This window comes from Siniperca chuatsi, linkage group LG13 (assembly GCF_020085105.1).
Source record: "Siniperca chuatsi isolate FFG_IHB_CAS linkage group LG13, ASM2008510v1, whole genome shotgun sequence".
NCBI lineage: Eukaryota > Metazoa > Chordata > Actinopteri > Centrarchiformes > Sinipercidae > Siniperca > Siniperca chuatsi.
The window spans coordinates 17,997,282-18,014,332 of NC_058054.1; the positions used below are offsets into that span (position 1 = coordinate 17,997,282).

The 17,051-nt window shown below is 37.9% G+C and overlaps 4 protein-coding genes across 4 annotated transcripts; 1 reads left to right on the forward strand and 3 right to left on the reverse strand.

Annotated features, from left to right (window-relative positions):
- The first annotated feature begins 984 nt into the window (after positions 1 to 984).
- On the forward strand, positions 985 to 2,047 carry LOC122886318 (monocyte chemotactic protein 1B-like). Its single transcript, XM_044218331.1, has 3 exons — positions 985 to 1,173; positions 1,316 to 1,424; positions 1,634 to 2,047. The coding sequence occupies exons 1-3, from the start codon at positions 1,110 to 1,112 to the stop codon at positions 1,749 to 1,751; spliced, it is 291 nt and encodes a 96-aa protein (XP_044074266.1). The 5' UTR covers positions 985 to 1,109; the 3' UTR covers positions 1,752 to 2,047.
- Positions 2,048 to 6,561: 4,514 nt separating this feature from the next.
- Positions 6,562 to 8,250, reverse strand: LOC122886323 (eotaxin-like). The gene is made up of 3 exons (XM_044218337.1): positions 7,980 to 8,250; positions 7,767 to 7,881; positions 6,562 to 7,065 (listed from the first exon to the last, which is right to left on the reverse strand). The coding sequence occupies exons 1-3, from the start codon at positions 8,044 to 8,046 to the stop codon at positions 6,810 to 6,812; spliced, it is 438 nt and encodes a 145-aa protein (XP_044074272.1). The 5' UTR covers positions 8,047 to 8,250; the 3' UTR covers positions 6,562 to 6,809.
- A 2,318-nt stretch (positions 8,251 to 10,568) lies between these two features.
- LOC122886321 (eotaxin-like) lies at positions 10,569 to 12,406 on the reverse strand. The gene is given in 4 exon segments (XM_044218335.1): positions 10,569 to 10,981; positions 10,983 to 11,072; positions 11,791 to 11,905; positions 12,004 to 12,406. Coding segments are annotated over 4 exon segments (438 nt in total). The 5' UTR covers positions 12,071 to 12,406; the 3' UTR covers positions 10,569 to 10,815.
- A 3,008-nt stretch (positions 12,407 to 15,414) lies between these two features.
- Positions 15,415 to 17,051, reverse strand: LOC122886322 (eotaxin-like). The gene is made up of 3 exons (XM_044218336.1): positions 16,670 to 17,051; positions 16,457 to 16,571; positions 15,415 to 15,907 (listed from the first exon to the last, which is right to left on the reverse strand). Exons 1-3 carry the CDS (start codon positions 16,734 to 16,736, stop codon positions 15,655 to 15,657), a joined length of 435 nt encoding a protein of 144 aa, XP_044074271.1. The 5' UTR covers positions 16,737 to 17,051; the 3' UTR covers positions 15,415 to 15,654.

The following is a 17,051-nucleotide window of genomic DNA, read 5'->3' on the forward strand; positions in this document are numbered from 1 at the left end:
TGATGAAGAGTAACGAGTAAATTAAGTATAAAGTAATTATATTAATATTTCTCATGTTTTTTGAAGAATGAGGATCCCAGTCACTTCTACCTGATGCTGTGTCTGGGAAATGTGTGCCTTAGCTGTGTTTAGCAATTAATGTATTTACAGTATCTCTTGAAGTGCACAACTGTGTAGGCAGCCATGAACAAGCCACAGGGGACATTCCAACCATAGAGATTCCAACTCAAAATGTTCAAAAGAGGGAAATGTCTCTGCTGCAATGCTTTTCCTCTCATGCATGAAGGAACAGGTGACCACAAACCAGGTGGGTTACAGTGGAACAGAACAACATGGTTTGGTGTATCCGTGTACTGTATGTAAATGCATCTGTGTTTGTGTGTATAACCTCAAATGTGCCTGCAAATGCCATGAGACTAACATACAGGTATGCATTTTCTCCCCCTGCATGCACTGTGGGTGCAAAAATGAGTATACCAGCGTCAGTAGCACAAAAAAACACTCACCTCAAAAACCTAACAGTAGAAAGCTTCTGTGTTAGAAGACAGATAATATACTTGTACTGTAAGAATGAACCTTAACCTTTGCAGTTACACGAACAGGTTTCCCTTTGTGCGTGTCTTGTTTTAAGATTCATCAAGTTTTGAGTCCAACAAAAATAATTTTTGTACCAAACCTAATAAACAAACATAATCTAACCCTAACCCTTTCAAATGAATGTAGTGAGGCAAAGAAAGCGTTTCACTCACTGATATCATCATTTTCATATGATGAAGATCAAGTGTTTGATATCCTTGTATCACAGGTACAGGTGTTATAATAATTTGAATTGTAAATATTATAATACTACATGCAAAGACCACATCCTTCTGCAGTGGAAAATGTACTGACACCCTCAGACCACCAGCGATGAGTGAGTGTAGGGGCGAGGACAGCACTGGTGAGCTGCTGTGGGAGGAAATATGTACTCTACTTTCCAGCTGTGAGCGTGTCTGTAGGTGTACATGCTCAACTTGCAAGTAGCAACTGAATGTACTGTCTGTTGGTGAACTTAAAAAGGGCTTGAAGTGCAGATTACACATCATATCTGTTTTAGCTACAGACACGCCATGACAAGTCTCATCTTTGTCTCGCTCCTTTTAACTATCATGGTGTCCACAGCCTCAGCTCAAGGTAAAAGCAATATAAAGATTTTTATGTGTGTGCATCTAGTTCATTTACGTAATATTTCACATATGATATAATGTATTATTTCATGTTAGATTATGGAAAAGATGGTGACAATAATAATGGATTCTTGTGTCTTTATTCAAAGGTGGGATAGGCAGTTGTTGTCGAATACTTTCAACCACTCAAATCCACCGAGACCGGCTGAAGAGTTACTACAAACAACATAAACCGTCATGCCCTATTGACGCTGTGGTGTAAGTCATCCAATCTGTTCAATGTTGGATTTATGCGCGTAGTTTCTCATAACAAGCCGTTTGATCTTTTGATGTCTTTTGATGTAAACTGCCATGCATTGTATTTCAGAATTAACCACGATCATTTTTTAGTTTCGATCAATCATCTTTTCTTCCAAAATGTTGCATTGTGACTGAATGTGTACTTTCTGTGTTGTGATTTTCAATAGATTTACCACGCTACACAACAAGAGAATCTGTTCTGACCCCTACAAACTGTGGTCACAGACCAGCATGGCCTACCTAGATGGAAAGAACTGGCAACTCCAACGTATAACGCAAAAGTGACACAATATTCACCTTCGCACAAAAAGACAGCACTATTGAAAATAAAATTAAAAGCTCTTAATTTCTCTTCTTCTATTTGAGTTCCACAGACTTTGAATGTTTTCATATGTTCTGCATATTCCTCACCTACTTCTAGTGAAGTTAAACGATATCTATTACATTTGCCTCTTTTATGTATAATTTTCATTTATATGATGTGTATTTGATATTCTGCATGAATGTAAATATATAAATAACGTGTTGCTTTCATTGTACAATTATACTGACATTAGCTAATAAAAATGGTCACAATGTAATGGCTAAGTTTTGGTGATTGTGAGTTCCAGAATAGATCACTGTCTGAGAGTTGGAGAGACTCAAGAATCTAGAATCAACAAATTCCAGTAGGATTATAAGAAAGCGAGCCCAGAGCCAGTGGTGGAGGAATTATTCAGAGCCTTTACTAAAGTAAAACTAGGAATACCAATACCAATACTGTACAAATACGCTTAGAATTCCCACTGTGAAGATATTACTTCAGTAAACGTATGTATTATCAGGACTATGTACTTAAAATACTTAGTAAGTCTGGCTGCAAAAGTGAATGTGAAAGTAAAAGTACCCAATGCAGAATAATGTCCCCTGTGAGTGTTATACTATTACATCTTACATTATTAGATCATTAATGATGATTTAACAATTATATACAGTGCTGGGAAGTGTAATCTATAACACTGCATCATATTTTAAGTCGATATGTTTTGTATGTAAAATCTTAATTTGTAAAGTAACAGCTGTCAAATAAATGCAGTGGAATGAAAACTACAATATTTTCCTCTGAAATATTAGTAGTAAAAAAGTAGTATGTAGTAGTAAAAGTGGCATGAAATTGAAATTCTCAAGTATACAAGTACCAAATATGTGTACTTACGTACAGTACTTACTTGCTAAGTAAATGTTATATTCCACCACCACCAAGAGAATATTATTTTAGGGGTCAGAATTCTCAGTTATGATCTTAAGATAGATACATATTAACAAGGGAAGAATAAAGTACTGTTTTCTGTAGTTGATGGGTCTCTACATCTTTAAAACAATTATGTCTCATAATAAAGTGTGTTTATATTATATTGTCAACCCCAGTATATCTATAAAAAAAAAAGAGAGACATTGAGATTTGAGATATGTAACAGTCTCACCAGCTATTAGGTCAAATCTTCGTCACTCAGTGCTCTCAGAGTGGTTCTGTAACCACACACTACCTTTAAATGGCACTCTCATGAAACATACTTAAAGCCACTAAATAAGATGTCAACCCAAACACAAAATGTTCTAATCAAAAGTCTGCTCTAAATTTGTTGTCAAGGCCATGGGTGAGTCACTCACAGTGTTTAATCATTTTCTGACTGTGATGTGTGACATGGTGGGCTTCAGGCTGACCAGGTGGAAGCTTTAGGGGCTTCCGGTTAACATGTTTCCATCATTTGGTGGCGCTAACACAATGATGTGTGATTAAAAAGGTATCAAAGAAACTGTTTTTTACTATGCGTGGGCAGAAAGAGAAAGTACTGCTCGGCCTCAGTTTGCTACAGTTGGGGGAGGTGTGAGGGGCTGAGAGTCGAGAGTCTTTGTGGTGGATGCAACGTTTGCTCGAACCACAGTGCAATGGGTTTTCCCACCCCTCGCCTAAATTAGTGGCCCACCATTGTTGCCATTTGTATGAGCTGTTGAACACATGAATGCATACGTAAATTACAACTTAGGCTGTGATTAAATATAAGTGTGACTATAAGTATGATATAAACCTATGGGTGTAAAACTATGGCTGGTGTGTTCTGGTCTTGACAACGCTATGTTTGGAGTCATTATAGTGCCATTATTGTGTCATTCAAATATACAGCACTGTAAAAAGTTGTATATTAATCAGACAAAGCTCTGTCTTGTATCTATGCTTGTCATGATGTACATTTTTTGCAACTAGCAGTGTTTGCAAAGGATTGTGGGTCCTTCTTAACTCTTCTTTAAGCTGTGTTTCTGCCATCTTCAAATACTTTACACAGCTGCAATCACAACAGCTATGGGTTATTAATCATACCGACACATGGGACTTGTGGGGTGGGCATATTCATATATACTTTGTGTGTGTGTGTATAAGGGGTAGGAAGATGACAATGAATTTCTTCCTATGCCCCTGTGACTTCAGTCTGATGTATGTGGAGCCAAGAGAAGCAGTATGAGATTGCACTTTCCTTGTGATGGGTTAACCACAAAGCACCTCTCCGGTGCACACACACACACACACACACACACACACACACACACAGTCACAAGTCATGTAACAAAAGTTGAACATTGTATGAGCACAGAGAAATCATTTTGCTGTTAGAGACTAAGCAGTCACTTTTAGTGACAATAAAAAAGACAAAAATATATTACTGCACATATTGTGTTCTGAGTAAACTATTGCCCCATAAAAGGCTCTTCCTAGTATGTTGTATAAGCCTACATGCAGGTCTCAGTAGGGGGCTTGGCCTGGGTTTATCTGTCCAGAATGACCTCATAATGTGTCACTGTGTTTCCTCAGATCAACTTTAATGTACCATTGTCTTTTGAATGACACGAAATCTTTTAAAGACTCTTTTAGACTGACATTTCCCCCATTATCCATTGATTTTATTAATCAGATGAAACAATAACTCAGAAATGCTCATTTAAAGGAGTCAGTTTCAATTTTAATGGCCACTAATCTCCATGAATGTTACAGGTGAGTCTTTAAACCTTTTGTTTAAATTGTTTGTTGGCAACATGGGGGCCACCGCAACTTGCTGTAAACACTACACTGACATAGTATCTGCTACCTTATAAAGCTAATATGCCAAACGATTTAGCAAAGAGTTTATTTTGTAAACATCCAGTAGACATGGAGAAACATTAGCATTCAGTGCAGTGTACAGTGTAATATTTTTAGCAGAGCTTTTTTTGCTTAAAAAAGCTGCCTATTGCAAATGGAAACGGGGTAGATGAGAGCAGTGCGAGGGAAGTTGTGGGCAGTAAAATCAAAAACATTAAGCTGAAAGATGCAAAAATGCCCCACTGAGACTAGGGTGATAATTCTCTGTGGATTCATCACTACAAGCAACACCTTTCACATTACAGATAGTAATGTTAGTATAAAAATGTTGATTAGTGCAGCTTTAAGTATTCTTATATGTTGTATGTTTTCACCCACAGTTGTGGTTGACAGTTCTGTCACACATGTTCAGTGTAACATGACTGCTTTGAAATTTTGTCATAGTGTGTTTAATTTTCTTAGAAGAGAGGAAACAGGCCCTCTAATACCCTTCTGCTGAATTGGGCAACCACACACATGCACTCACACATGCTCAAACACACGCTTGTTCAGGATGTGGTGGCTGTGGCGGTATAGCCCCACAATTTAAAGTAATACCAAACACACCCCTGAAACAGAAAGGCAATAATATCACACATACCATCTGCTACACCTTTATTAGACTCCAGACACAAATGTGCAAGCCTTTTCTACTTTCATATTTTGAACTGAAATGTTTTACCAGTTGGAATTTTAAAATATTTTGTTCTTTTGGATGTAAAGAGAGAAAAAAATTAATTGTGACAATGTTGCAATAATAGCTACAGTTACTGTGGCATTTTGTCTCATATACTATATTTTGTTCTGAGATTTAAAAACTCCAAAGCCTGCAATCATACATTGAAACATCAAACACAAAAAACAAGAAAAGGATGATGCATTTAAACAGCTTGTATTAGTAGCGAATGACCAATGACAAAAGTGATGTTTAACTTATGCTGAGGCTTATCTGTAGGTGCCCATTAGAAAATGTCCATTAGAGTAGAAAGTGATATATTTACTATAAAATATAACAAATATTATGTAATAACACATCTTGCAGTTAGGGTTACATGTGCTGTGATGTTCTTGACTGTCACATTGAGGAGGGGTTCTATGGTTTCAATTTTGTGTGCATCACAGTAGGTTGAAAAGATGTTATGATATGTGGGTATAACATAGAAATTCTCAACTTGATAATGCTCAAAAAAACTTATAGTATGTAGCATTTATACCTGAATGACAAATGACCAAAACGATCACAGCAATCACTGAGACCACTCATCCATCAGAGTCTGGTTGGGATCTGGCACCAAACAAGACAAAGACAGGCTGCTACAGGCAGTCAGGACTTGAACGATCAGAATAGATGCATATCATCATGTGCAATTTTTTTTTGTCTAGGAATAAATAACTCTGAGGAACCATAACTGATTTAATGAGCCATTTGCAGTTTCACTGTACCGGCAGTGTGTACTTAGGAATAAATATACAGAAAGCCACTCATGGAATTCTTATTATATATCCCAACAATATTTATTCCAGTCGTTCACTAGTACTTGCACAGTAAAGGTACTAACCAGACCACATTGAATACAGTATACATGTATATGTCTGTCTGTATAATAAAAAAATATATAATAATCTGTTTAATAATATTTGTATGTAGATACTGTATGTTTGTTTGTCCAGCTGTAGCTGTTTATTTTCATGTTTATGCCTACTTGTTGCACATAACAGCTGTATCTATGATGTTCACCTTTGTCTAGATTAGTTATCTCTGTTTAGCTGTATGTCTGTGTTAGTTTCCTTCCTGTACATGTGTCATTTTCACTGAGTGTAAACACAACTAGAACTACTGAGAAACGGTCAGATTTTTTTTGCACTGTTTGTGTCAACATACCACAATTTACCAATCCTCTTTCAGATTATGTTCCATTTGTTCATAACGAAAACACAAGATTTGCTCAAAAAGACTTTATTGGCAAATGACTGGAAAAGGTACATACACACATTTATAACAACAAGCTATGTTTAACATATATCAAAATGTATATTTTGCATATTTAATCATCAATACAATATAATAATATATAACAGTCTGTTTTTGTTTCAGGTTTGTTAACTGTTGATGCGATATATCAGGAAAAGTCCAATTGGAAAGAATAATGTTTGCTGTCTGTGGTAACTTTGATTTGTCTTGTGATTCTTCAGACACGTTTTCTCTGCCCCTTCCTCCCTCTCCTGGACTTTTTCCTCTGCCGCCTCCTTCCATTTCTGCCTTTCTTCTGTGGTGCGTTTTTTGATGTAGTAGACACTGTTGGTGTGATGTTGCTTGTTGATTCGTCTTCATTCTGTCTGTTCTCTAGCAATGCTTTTTTCTCCACATCCACCTTCAGAATGGCTTTTTTTGCCCACTTATTGTTCGGGTCGGAGCAGAGTCTCTTTCCAAACTTTGTCTGAAAACTGCAATTGATTGTAATCTGTTAGTGGCATTGTAATGCTGTTTTAACATTGTTTTTAATTCAGTTCTGACAAAGCATTTCTTAAAGGGGTACTGCATCCAAGTTAGAACAAAAACAAGATTTTCTCAGTTACCTTTAGTGGAATCTAGCATTGCAGATAGTTTGGTTAGAGAGGTTTTGAAATATCAAAGCTCAATGCACTGAAAATTTATATTTAAAAACATTCAACAGCAACATCTCTTTGCAGAAAGGGTCCCCGTTACTCTGAATAATCCACAGTTCTCACTGTAAACAGTTTTCAAAGGGACTATTTTCCAGTAGAAAGTTGTTCCAATGAAAACTGTTGACAGTTAGGTTTTTGGATTATCAAGAATGATGGGGACACTTTCTGAAAGGAGATGTTTCTGTTGAATTTTCCAATGCACTGAACAGCAAAAATGAAATTCCATTCACCCCTGTTGTAATGATGTCACAGACAGATAGTGTATCTGAAAATCTGGACAAATAAAACAAAAACTGTCTGTATGGCTACATACTACTAGAGGTAGAGAACATTTGTTGCTGGGTTGGGTTTTTTTGTGCTTTTGGGTGAACCCACCCTTTAAAAATAGAATGTCATTTATTTAGGAGTGCATGTGGGTATTTGTTCTAAGTTGAGAAATGGCTCAATACTATACAGTGTGAAAATGCAGGACCACTTACATTATGGCTGTGATTGGACAGACACCTTCAGACTGAATGGTGTAATCCATAATTCGTTCAACTGGGACTCTGGTTTTGGACCACTGCATACAACAGCTTGACACCGGTCCATGGGCTAAACAAGACAGACATAGAGAGAGAAAGATTAAGTACTCTTAATTTTACCCTGCCAAACACTCTGACCATACACTCTGTACTGTTTGTGGTACTCACTTGCATGGACCATGCTCATCCATGTGCTGAAGCAGAGAAGCGCAGCTAACACCAGGCTGAATCTCATCTTCAAAATTACACCTTGGCTTTGTTCTTCAATGGCTGAGTGTAGTATCTCTTAGCACAAACTTATTCGATCCGAATCGCTCACGGAAAATAATCTCCCGGCTTGCTTGGATAGTTAGCAATGAATCATCCAGTCTTGCTCACACAGCAGGCGAGGTGTGTACGTTCATGGCTTTACGAATTAACGAAGTTCTCTCTGTCTTTCTGATCATTCAAGTTTGGATCTGGGCTCTTATAAAACACAAGCCCTTCTGCCTCTCCCCCATCACACCCCTAAATCGTCACCATGGAGGATAGTCACTGTGGCCGCACAGTGGGGAGAGGAAAGAATGAGCTCCCCTTTCACAAGTCAAAGGTGAGAAACAGACCATACACCACCGTCCTGCCCACAAGGCAACAAGTACAACTGTAGCATCACTGAAAAGTACAAACCCTCATAGAAATGTGCACACATATACACACAGATACTCATCACTTTCCTCTACACTCACTCTGAAAGCCACAACTTGCCTCTACTTTTAGAGAAAAGTGATGTTTAACTTATGCTGTGGCTTATCTGTAGGTGCCCATTAGAAAATGTCCATTAGAGTAGAGAGTGATATATTTACTATAAAATATAACAAATATTATGTAATAACACATCTTGCAGTTAGGGTTACATGTGCTGTGATGTTTTTGACTGTCACATTGAGGAGGGGTTCTGTGGTTTCAATTTTGTGTGCGTCACAGTAGGTTGAAAAGATGTTATGATATGTGGGTATAACATAGAAATTCTCAACTAGATAATGCTCGATAAACTTATATAATTTGTAAATGACCATTAAATCCTCAATCACTGAAGTGGCCGTCATCTTTACCTTCAACCATAGAGGGCAGTGTTGCCATAGAACTCCTGAGAAAGGCTTTCACAAGAAAGGACTTTATTATTGAACTTGTGCCAAATGTTACTTTGTTTGTTTTGGTTGACTAATAATTCTCGCTGCATACTTAATGTGGACATTGTATTTTTATTTGTTTTATTAAGTGTACATTTTTTTACCTCACATGCTTTTATTTTGAAGTCTGGAAAAGGAAGTGCAGCAGCACCCTGTGTGTACATTGGCGCACTTTTTACATGAAGATTTAACGTTAGGAGAGATAGGATAAACCCTTCGTACTTACTGTACAAATGTTTGTTTAAAAAGGTTTCTTTCTACATCTTAGCTCCTGGCTGAAGGGCACAAGTTACCGTTTTAGTTTTATGTTGTGTGGTAAACTTTGAAGGACTTTGAAGTGTTTATTTTAGCTATCTCTTTCTTTAGCTAATGTTGTTATTGCCTCGTCAGTGTTTCTCTTGATTTGCACTCCAGATAGATTGTTTACAGTAAATCAGCACTTTATTTGGTAATTTTATATAATTAATTTACGTTTTTCTCTCTAAATTGAGATCGTCAGTTTTACCAAAATTAATTCATTGTTAACTCGGTGTTTTATGTAACGTAGTTAACATTGTGCTCTAAAAGGAGATTGTTGTAATTAATTATAAGAGTATGTAGCATTTATTCCTGAATGACAAATGACCAAAATGATCACAGCAATCACTGAGACCACTCATCCATCAGAGTCTGGTTGGGATCTGGCACCAAACAAGACAAAGACAGGCTGCTACAGGCAGTCAGGACTTCAACGATCATCCATGCTGACCTGCTCAGTTCCAGGACTTGTACACATCCCAAGTTAGGAGACGGCCAGGGACATCATTGCAGACCTCTGACACCAGAAAGAGGTTTTGACCACATGCAGTCATAGTCACAAACAGTGAGACCAGCCACCTGAAATCCCAGTGCAGATTCTGTAAAACAACCCTGCAATGACCATTGTCAAAACAACATGTTTGTTACATATTACATAATACATCATTGTGTAACAAATACAGCATGTGCAATAGATGCACATATCATCATGTACATTTTTTTCTCTAGTAATAAATATACAGAAAGCCACTCATGAATATCTTATTATATATCCCAACAATATTTATTCCAGTTATTTTGCATTGTCATTCACTAGTACTTGCGCAGTAGAGGTACTAACTAGACCACATTGTATACAGTATACAGTGGTGTGAAATAGTGTTTGCCCCCTTCCTGATTTCTTATTTATTTGCATGTTTGTCACACTTAAATGTTTCAGATCATCAAATCAATTTAAGAAATCAGGAAAGTGGCAAACACTTTTTCACACCACTGTACATGTATATGTCTGTCTGTATAATAATACAATATATAATAATCTGTTTAATAATATTTGTATGTAGATACAGCTGTATCTATGATGTTCACCTTTGTCTAGATTAGTTATCTCTGTTTAGCTGTATGTCTGTGTTGGTTTCCTTCCTGTACATGTGTCATTTTCACTGAGTGTAAACACAACTAGAACTACTGAGAAACGGTCAGATTTTTTTGCACTGTTTGTGTCAACATACCACAATTTACCAATCCTCTTTCAGATTATGTTCCATTTGTTCATAACGAAAAGACAAGATTTGCTAAAAAAGACTTTATTGGCAACTGACTGGGAAAGGTACATACACACATTTATAACAACAAGCTATGTTAAACATATATCAAAATGTATATTTTGCATATTTAATCATCAATACAATATAATAATATATAAAAGTCTGTTTTGTTTCAGGTTTGTTAACTGTTGATGCGATATATCAGGAAAAGTCCAATTGGAAAGAATAATGTTTGCTGTCTGTGGTAACTTTGATTTGTCTTGTGATTCTTCAGACACGTTTTCTCTGCCCCTTCCTCCCTCTCCTGGACTTTTTCCTCTGCCGCCTGCTTCCATTTCTGCCTTTCTTCTGTGGTGCGTTTTTTGATGTAGTAGACACTGTTGGTGTGATGTTGCTTGTTGATCCGTCTTCATTCTGTCTGTTCTCTAGCAATGCTTTTTTTCTCCACATCCACCTTCAGAATGGCTTTTTTTGCCCACTTATTGTTCGGGTCGGAGCAGAGTCTCTTTCCAAACTTTGTCTGAAAACTGCAATTGATTGTAATCTGTTAGTGGCATTGTAATGCTGTTTTAACATTGTTTTTAATTCAGTTCTGACAAAGCATTTCTTAAAGGGGTACTGCATCCAAGTTAGAACAAAAACAAGATTTTCTCAGTTACCTTTAGTGGAATCTAGCATTGCAGATAGTTTGGTTAGAGAGGTTTTGAAATATCAAAGCTCAGTGCACTGAAAATTTATATTTAAAAACATTCAACAGCCACATCTCTTTGCAGAAAGGGTCCCCGGTACTCTGAATAATCCACAGTTCTCACTGTAAACAGTTTTCAAAGGGACTATTTTCCAGTAGAAAGTTGTTCCAATGAAAACTGTTGACAGTTAGGTTTTTGGATTATCAAGAATGACGGGGACACTTTCTGAAAGGAGATGTTTCTGTTGAATTTTCCAATGCACTGAACAGCAAAAGTGAAATTCCACTCACCCCTGTTGTAATGATGTCACAGACAGATAGTGTATCTGAAAATCTGGACAAATAAAACCAAAACTGTCTGCATGGCTACATACTACTAGAGGTAGAGAACATTTGTTGCTGGGGTTTTTTTTTTTTTTGTTGTTTTATTTTTGTGCTTTTGGGTGAACCCACCCTTTAAAAATAGAATGTCATTTATTTAGGAGTGCATGTGGGTATTTGTTCTAAGTTGAGAAATGGCTCAATACTATACAGTGTGAAAATGCAGGACCACTTACATTATGGCTGTGATTGGACAGACACCTTCAGACTGAACGGTGTAATCCATAATTCGTTCAACTGGGACTCTGGTTTTGGACCACTGCATACAACAGCTTGACAGCGGTCCATGGACTAAACAAGACAGACATAGAGAGAGAAAGATTAAGTACTCTTAATTTTACCCTGCCAAACACTCTGACCATACACTCTGTACTGTTTGTGGTACTCACTTGCATGGACCATGCTCATCCATGTGCTGAAGCAGAGAAGCGCAGCTAACACCAGGCTGAATCTCATCTTCAAAATTACACCTTGGCTTTGTTCTTCAATGGCTGAGTGTAGTATCTCTTAGCACAAACTTATACGATCCGAATCGCTCACGGAAAATAATCTCGGCTTGCTTGAGTAGTTAGCACTGAATCATCCAGTCTTGCTCACTCAGCAGGCGAGGTGTGTACGTTCATGGCTTCACGAATTAACGAAGTTCTCTCTGTCTTTCTGATCATTCAAGTTTGGATCTGGGCTCTTATAAAACACAAGCCCTTCTGCCTCTCCCCCATCACACCCCTAAATCGTCACCATGGAGGATAGTCACTGTGGCCGCACAGTGGGGAGAGGAAAGAATGAGCTCCCCTTTCACAAGTCAAAGGTGAGAAACAGACCATACACCACACTCCTGCCCACAATGCAACAAGTACAACTGTAGCATCACTGAAAAGTACAAACCCTCATAGAAATGTGCACACATATACACACAGATACTCGTCACTTTCCTCTACACTCACTCTGAAAGCCACAACTTCCCTCTACTTTTAGAAAAAAGTGATGTTTAACTTATGCTGTGGCTTATCTGTAGGTGCCCATTAGAAAATGAATGTCCATTAGAGTAGAGAGTGATATATTTACTATAAAATATAACAAATATGTAATAATACATCTTGCAGTGCTTCATTTATATTCGCACAATCAACCTCAGGGTTACATGTGCTGTGATGTTTTTGACTGTCACATTGAGGAGGGGTTCTATGGTTTCAATTTTGTGTGCGTCACAGTAGGTTGAAAAGATGTTATGATATGTGGGTATAACAGAAATTCTCAACTAGATAATGCTCAATAAACGTACGACGGTGTAGTCCCTCATTCGTCCAGGAGTGTTCTAACGTAGAAAAGGTTTCAGTCGTAGTCATCTGGACACTGTTTTCAGAATCAAGACGTTTCGGCTCCCATCCGGAAGTCATTCTCAATAAACGTATATAATTATAAGAGTATGTAGCATTTATACCTGAATGACAAATGACCAAAATGATCACAGCAATCACTGAGACCACTCATCCATCAGAGTCTGGTTGGGATCTGGCACCAAACAAGACAAAGACAGGCTGCTACAGGCAGTCAGGACTTCAACGATCATCCATGCTGACCTGCTCAGTTCCAGGACTTGTACACATCCCAAGTTAGGAGACGGCCAGGGACATCATTGCAGACCTCTGACACCAGAAAGAGGTTTTGACCACATGCAGTCATAGTCACAAACTGTGAGACCAGCCACGTGAAATCCCAGTGCAGATTCTGTAAAACAACCCTGCAATGACCATTGTCAAAACAACATGTTTGTTACATATTACATAATACATCATTGTGTAACAAATACAGCATGTGCAATAGATGCACATATCATCATGTACATTTTTTCTCTAGTAATAACTATACAGAAAGCCTCTCATGAATATCTTATTATATATCCCAACAATATTTATTCCAGTTATTTTGCATTGTCATTCACTAGTACTTGCGCAGTAAAGGTACTGTTTCAGATCATCAAACAAATTTAAATATTAGTCAAAGATAACACAAGTAAACACAAAATGCAGTTTTTAAATGAAGGTTGTTATTAAAGGGAAAACAAAATCCAAACCTCCATGGCCCTGTGTGAAATAGTGATTGCCCCCTAAACCTAATAACTGGTTGGGCCACCCTTAGCAGCAACAACTGCAATCAAGCATTTGCGATAACTTGCAATGTGTCTTTTACAGCGCTGTGGAGGAATTTTGGCCCACTCATCTTTGCAGAATTGTTGTAATTCAGCCACATTGGAGGGTTTTCAAGCATGAACTGCCTTTTTAAGGTCATGCCACAGCATCTCAATAGGATTCAGGTCAGGACTTTGACTAGGCCACTCCAAAGTCTTCATTTTGTTCTTCTTCAGCCATTCAGAGGTGGACTTGCTGGTGTGTTTTGGATCATTGTCCTGCTGCAGAACCCAAGTTCACTTCAGCTTGAGGTCACAAACAGATGGCCGGACATTCTCCTTCAGGAGTTTTTGGTAGACAGCAGAATTCATGGTTCCATTTATCACAGCAAGTCTTCCTGAAGCTCCTGAAGCAGCAAAACAGCCCCAGACCATCACACTACCACCACCATGTTTTACTGTAGGTATGATGTTCTTTTTCTGAAATGCAGTGTTACTTTTACACCAGATGTAATTGGACACACACCTTCCAAAAAGTTCAACTTTTGTCTCATCAGTCCACACAGTATTTTCCCAAAAGTCTTGGGGATCATTAAGATTCTGGCAAAAATGAGACGAGCCTTAATGTTCTTTTTGCACAGCAGTGGTTTTCGTCTTGGAACTCTGCCATTCAGGCCATTTTTGCCCAGTCTCTTTCTTATGGTGGAGTCATGAACACTGACCTTAACTGAGGCAAGTGAGGCCTGCAGTTCTTTGGATGTTGTTGTGGGGTCTTTTGTGACCTCTTGGATGAGTCGTCGCTGCGCTCTTGGGGTAATTTTGGTTGGCCGGCCACTCCTGGGAAGGTTCACCACTTTTCCATGTTTTCGCCATTTGTGGATAATGGCTCTCACTGTAGTTCGCTGGAGTCCCAAAGCTTTAGAAATGGCTTTATAACCTTTTCCAGACTGATCGATCTCAATTACTTTCTTTCTCATTTGTTCCTGAATTTTTTTGTATCTCAGCATGATGTCTAGCTTTTGAAGCTCTTTTGGTCTACTGCACATTGTCAGACAGGTCCTATTTAAGTGATTTCTTGATTGAGAACAGGTGTGGCAGTAATCAGGCCTAGGTGTGGCTAGAGAAATTGAACTCAGGTGTGATAAACCACAGTTATGTTTTAACAGGTGGGGCAATCACTTTTTCACACAGGGCCATGGAGGTTTGGATTTTGTTTTCCCTTAATAACAACCTTCATTTAAAAACTACATTTTGTGTTTACTTGTGTTATCTTTGACTAATATTTAAATTGATTTGATGATCTGAAACATTTAAGTGTGACAAACATGCAAAAAAATAAGAAATCAGGAAGGGGGCAAACACTTTTTCACACCACTGTACATGTATATGTCTGTCTGTATAATAATACAATATATAATAATCAGTTTAATAATATTTGTATGTAGATACAGCTGTATCTATGATGTTCACCTTTGTCTAGATTAGTTATCTCTGTTTGTCTGTGTTGGTTTCCTTCCTGTACATGTGTCATTTTCACTGAGTGTAAACACAACTAGAACTACTGAGAAACGGTCAGATTTTTTTCGCACTGTTTGTGTCAACATACCACAATTTACCAATCCTCTTTCAGATTATGTTCCATTTGTTCATAACGAAAACACAAGATTTGCTCAAAAAGACTTTATTGGCAGCTGACTGGAAAAGGTACATACACACATTAATGACAACAAGCTATGTTAAACATATATCAAAATGTATATTTTGCATATTTAATCATCAATACAATATAATAATATATAAAAGTCTGTTTTGTTTCAGGTTTGTTAACTGTTGATGCGATATATCAGGAAAAGTCCAATTGGAAAGAATAATGTTTGCTGTCTGTGGTAACTTTGATTTGTCTTGTGATTCTTCAGACACGTTTTCTCTGCCCCTTCCTCCCTCTCCTGGACTTTTTCCTCTGCCGCCTGCTTCCATTTCTGCCTTTCTTCTGTGGTGCGTTTTTTGATGTAGTAGACACTGTTGGTGTGATGTTGCTTGTTGATCCGTCTTCATTCTGTCTGTTCTCTAGCAATGCTTTTTCCACATCCACCTTCAGAATGGCTTTTTTTGCCCACTTATTGTTCGGGTCGGAGCAGAGTCTCTTTCCAAACTTTGTCTGAAAACTGCAATTGATTGTAATCTGTTAGTGGCATTGTAATGCTGTTTTAACATTGTTTTTAATTCAGTTCTGACAAAGCATTTCTTCATCCAAGTTAGAACAAAAACAAGATTTTCTCAGTTACCTTTAGTGGAATCTAGCATTGCAGATAGTTTGGTTAGAGAGGTTTTGAAATATCAAAGCTCAATGCACTGAAAATTTATATTTAAAAACATTCAACAGCAAGGAGATGTTTCTGTTGAATTTTCCAATGCACTGAACAGCAAAAATGAAATTCCACTCACCCCTGTTGTAATGATGTCACAGACAGATAGTGTATCTGAAAATCTGGACAAATAAAACCAAAACTGTCTGCATGGCTACATACTACTAGAGGTAGAGAACATTTGTTGCTGGGGTTTTTTTTTTTTTTGTTGTTGTTTTGTTTTTGTGCTTTTGGGTGAACCCACCCTTTAAAAATAGAATGTCATTTATTTAGGAGTGCATGTGGGTATTTGTTCTAAGTTGAGAAATGGCTCAATACTATACAGTGTGAAAATGCAGGACCACTTACATTATGGCTGTGATTGGACAGACACCTTCAGACTGAATGGTGTAATCCATAATTCGTTCAACTGGGACTCTGGTGTTGGACCACTGCATACAACAGCTTGACAGCGGTCCATGGACTAAACAAGACAGACATAGAGAGAGAAAGATTAAGTACTCTTAATTTTACCCTGCCAAACACTCTGACCATACACTCTGTACTGTTTGTGGTACTCACTTGCATGGACCATGCTCATCCATGTGCTGAAGCAGAGAAGCGCAGCTAACACCAGGCTGAATCTCATCTTCAAAATTACACCTTGGCTTTGTTCTTCAATGGCTGAGTGTAGTATCTCTTAGCACAAACTTATTCGATCCGAATCGCTCACGGAAAATAATCTCCCGGCTTGCTTGAGTAGTTAGCACTGAATCATCCAGTCTTGCTCACTCAGCAGGCGAGGTGTGTACGTTCATGGCTTCACGAATTAACGAAGTTCTCTCTGTCTTTCTGATCATTCAAGTTTGGATCTGGGCTCTTATAAAACACAAGCCCTTCTGCCTCTCCCCCATCACACCCCTAAATCGTCACCATGGAGGATAGTCACTGTGGCCGCACAGTG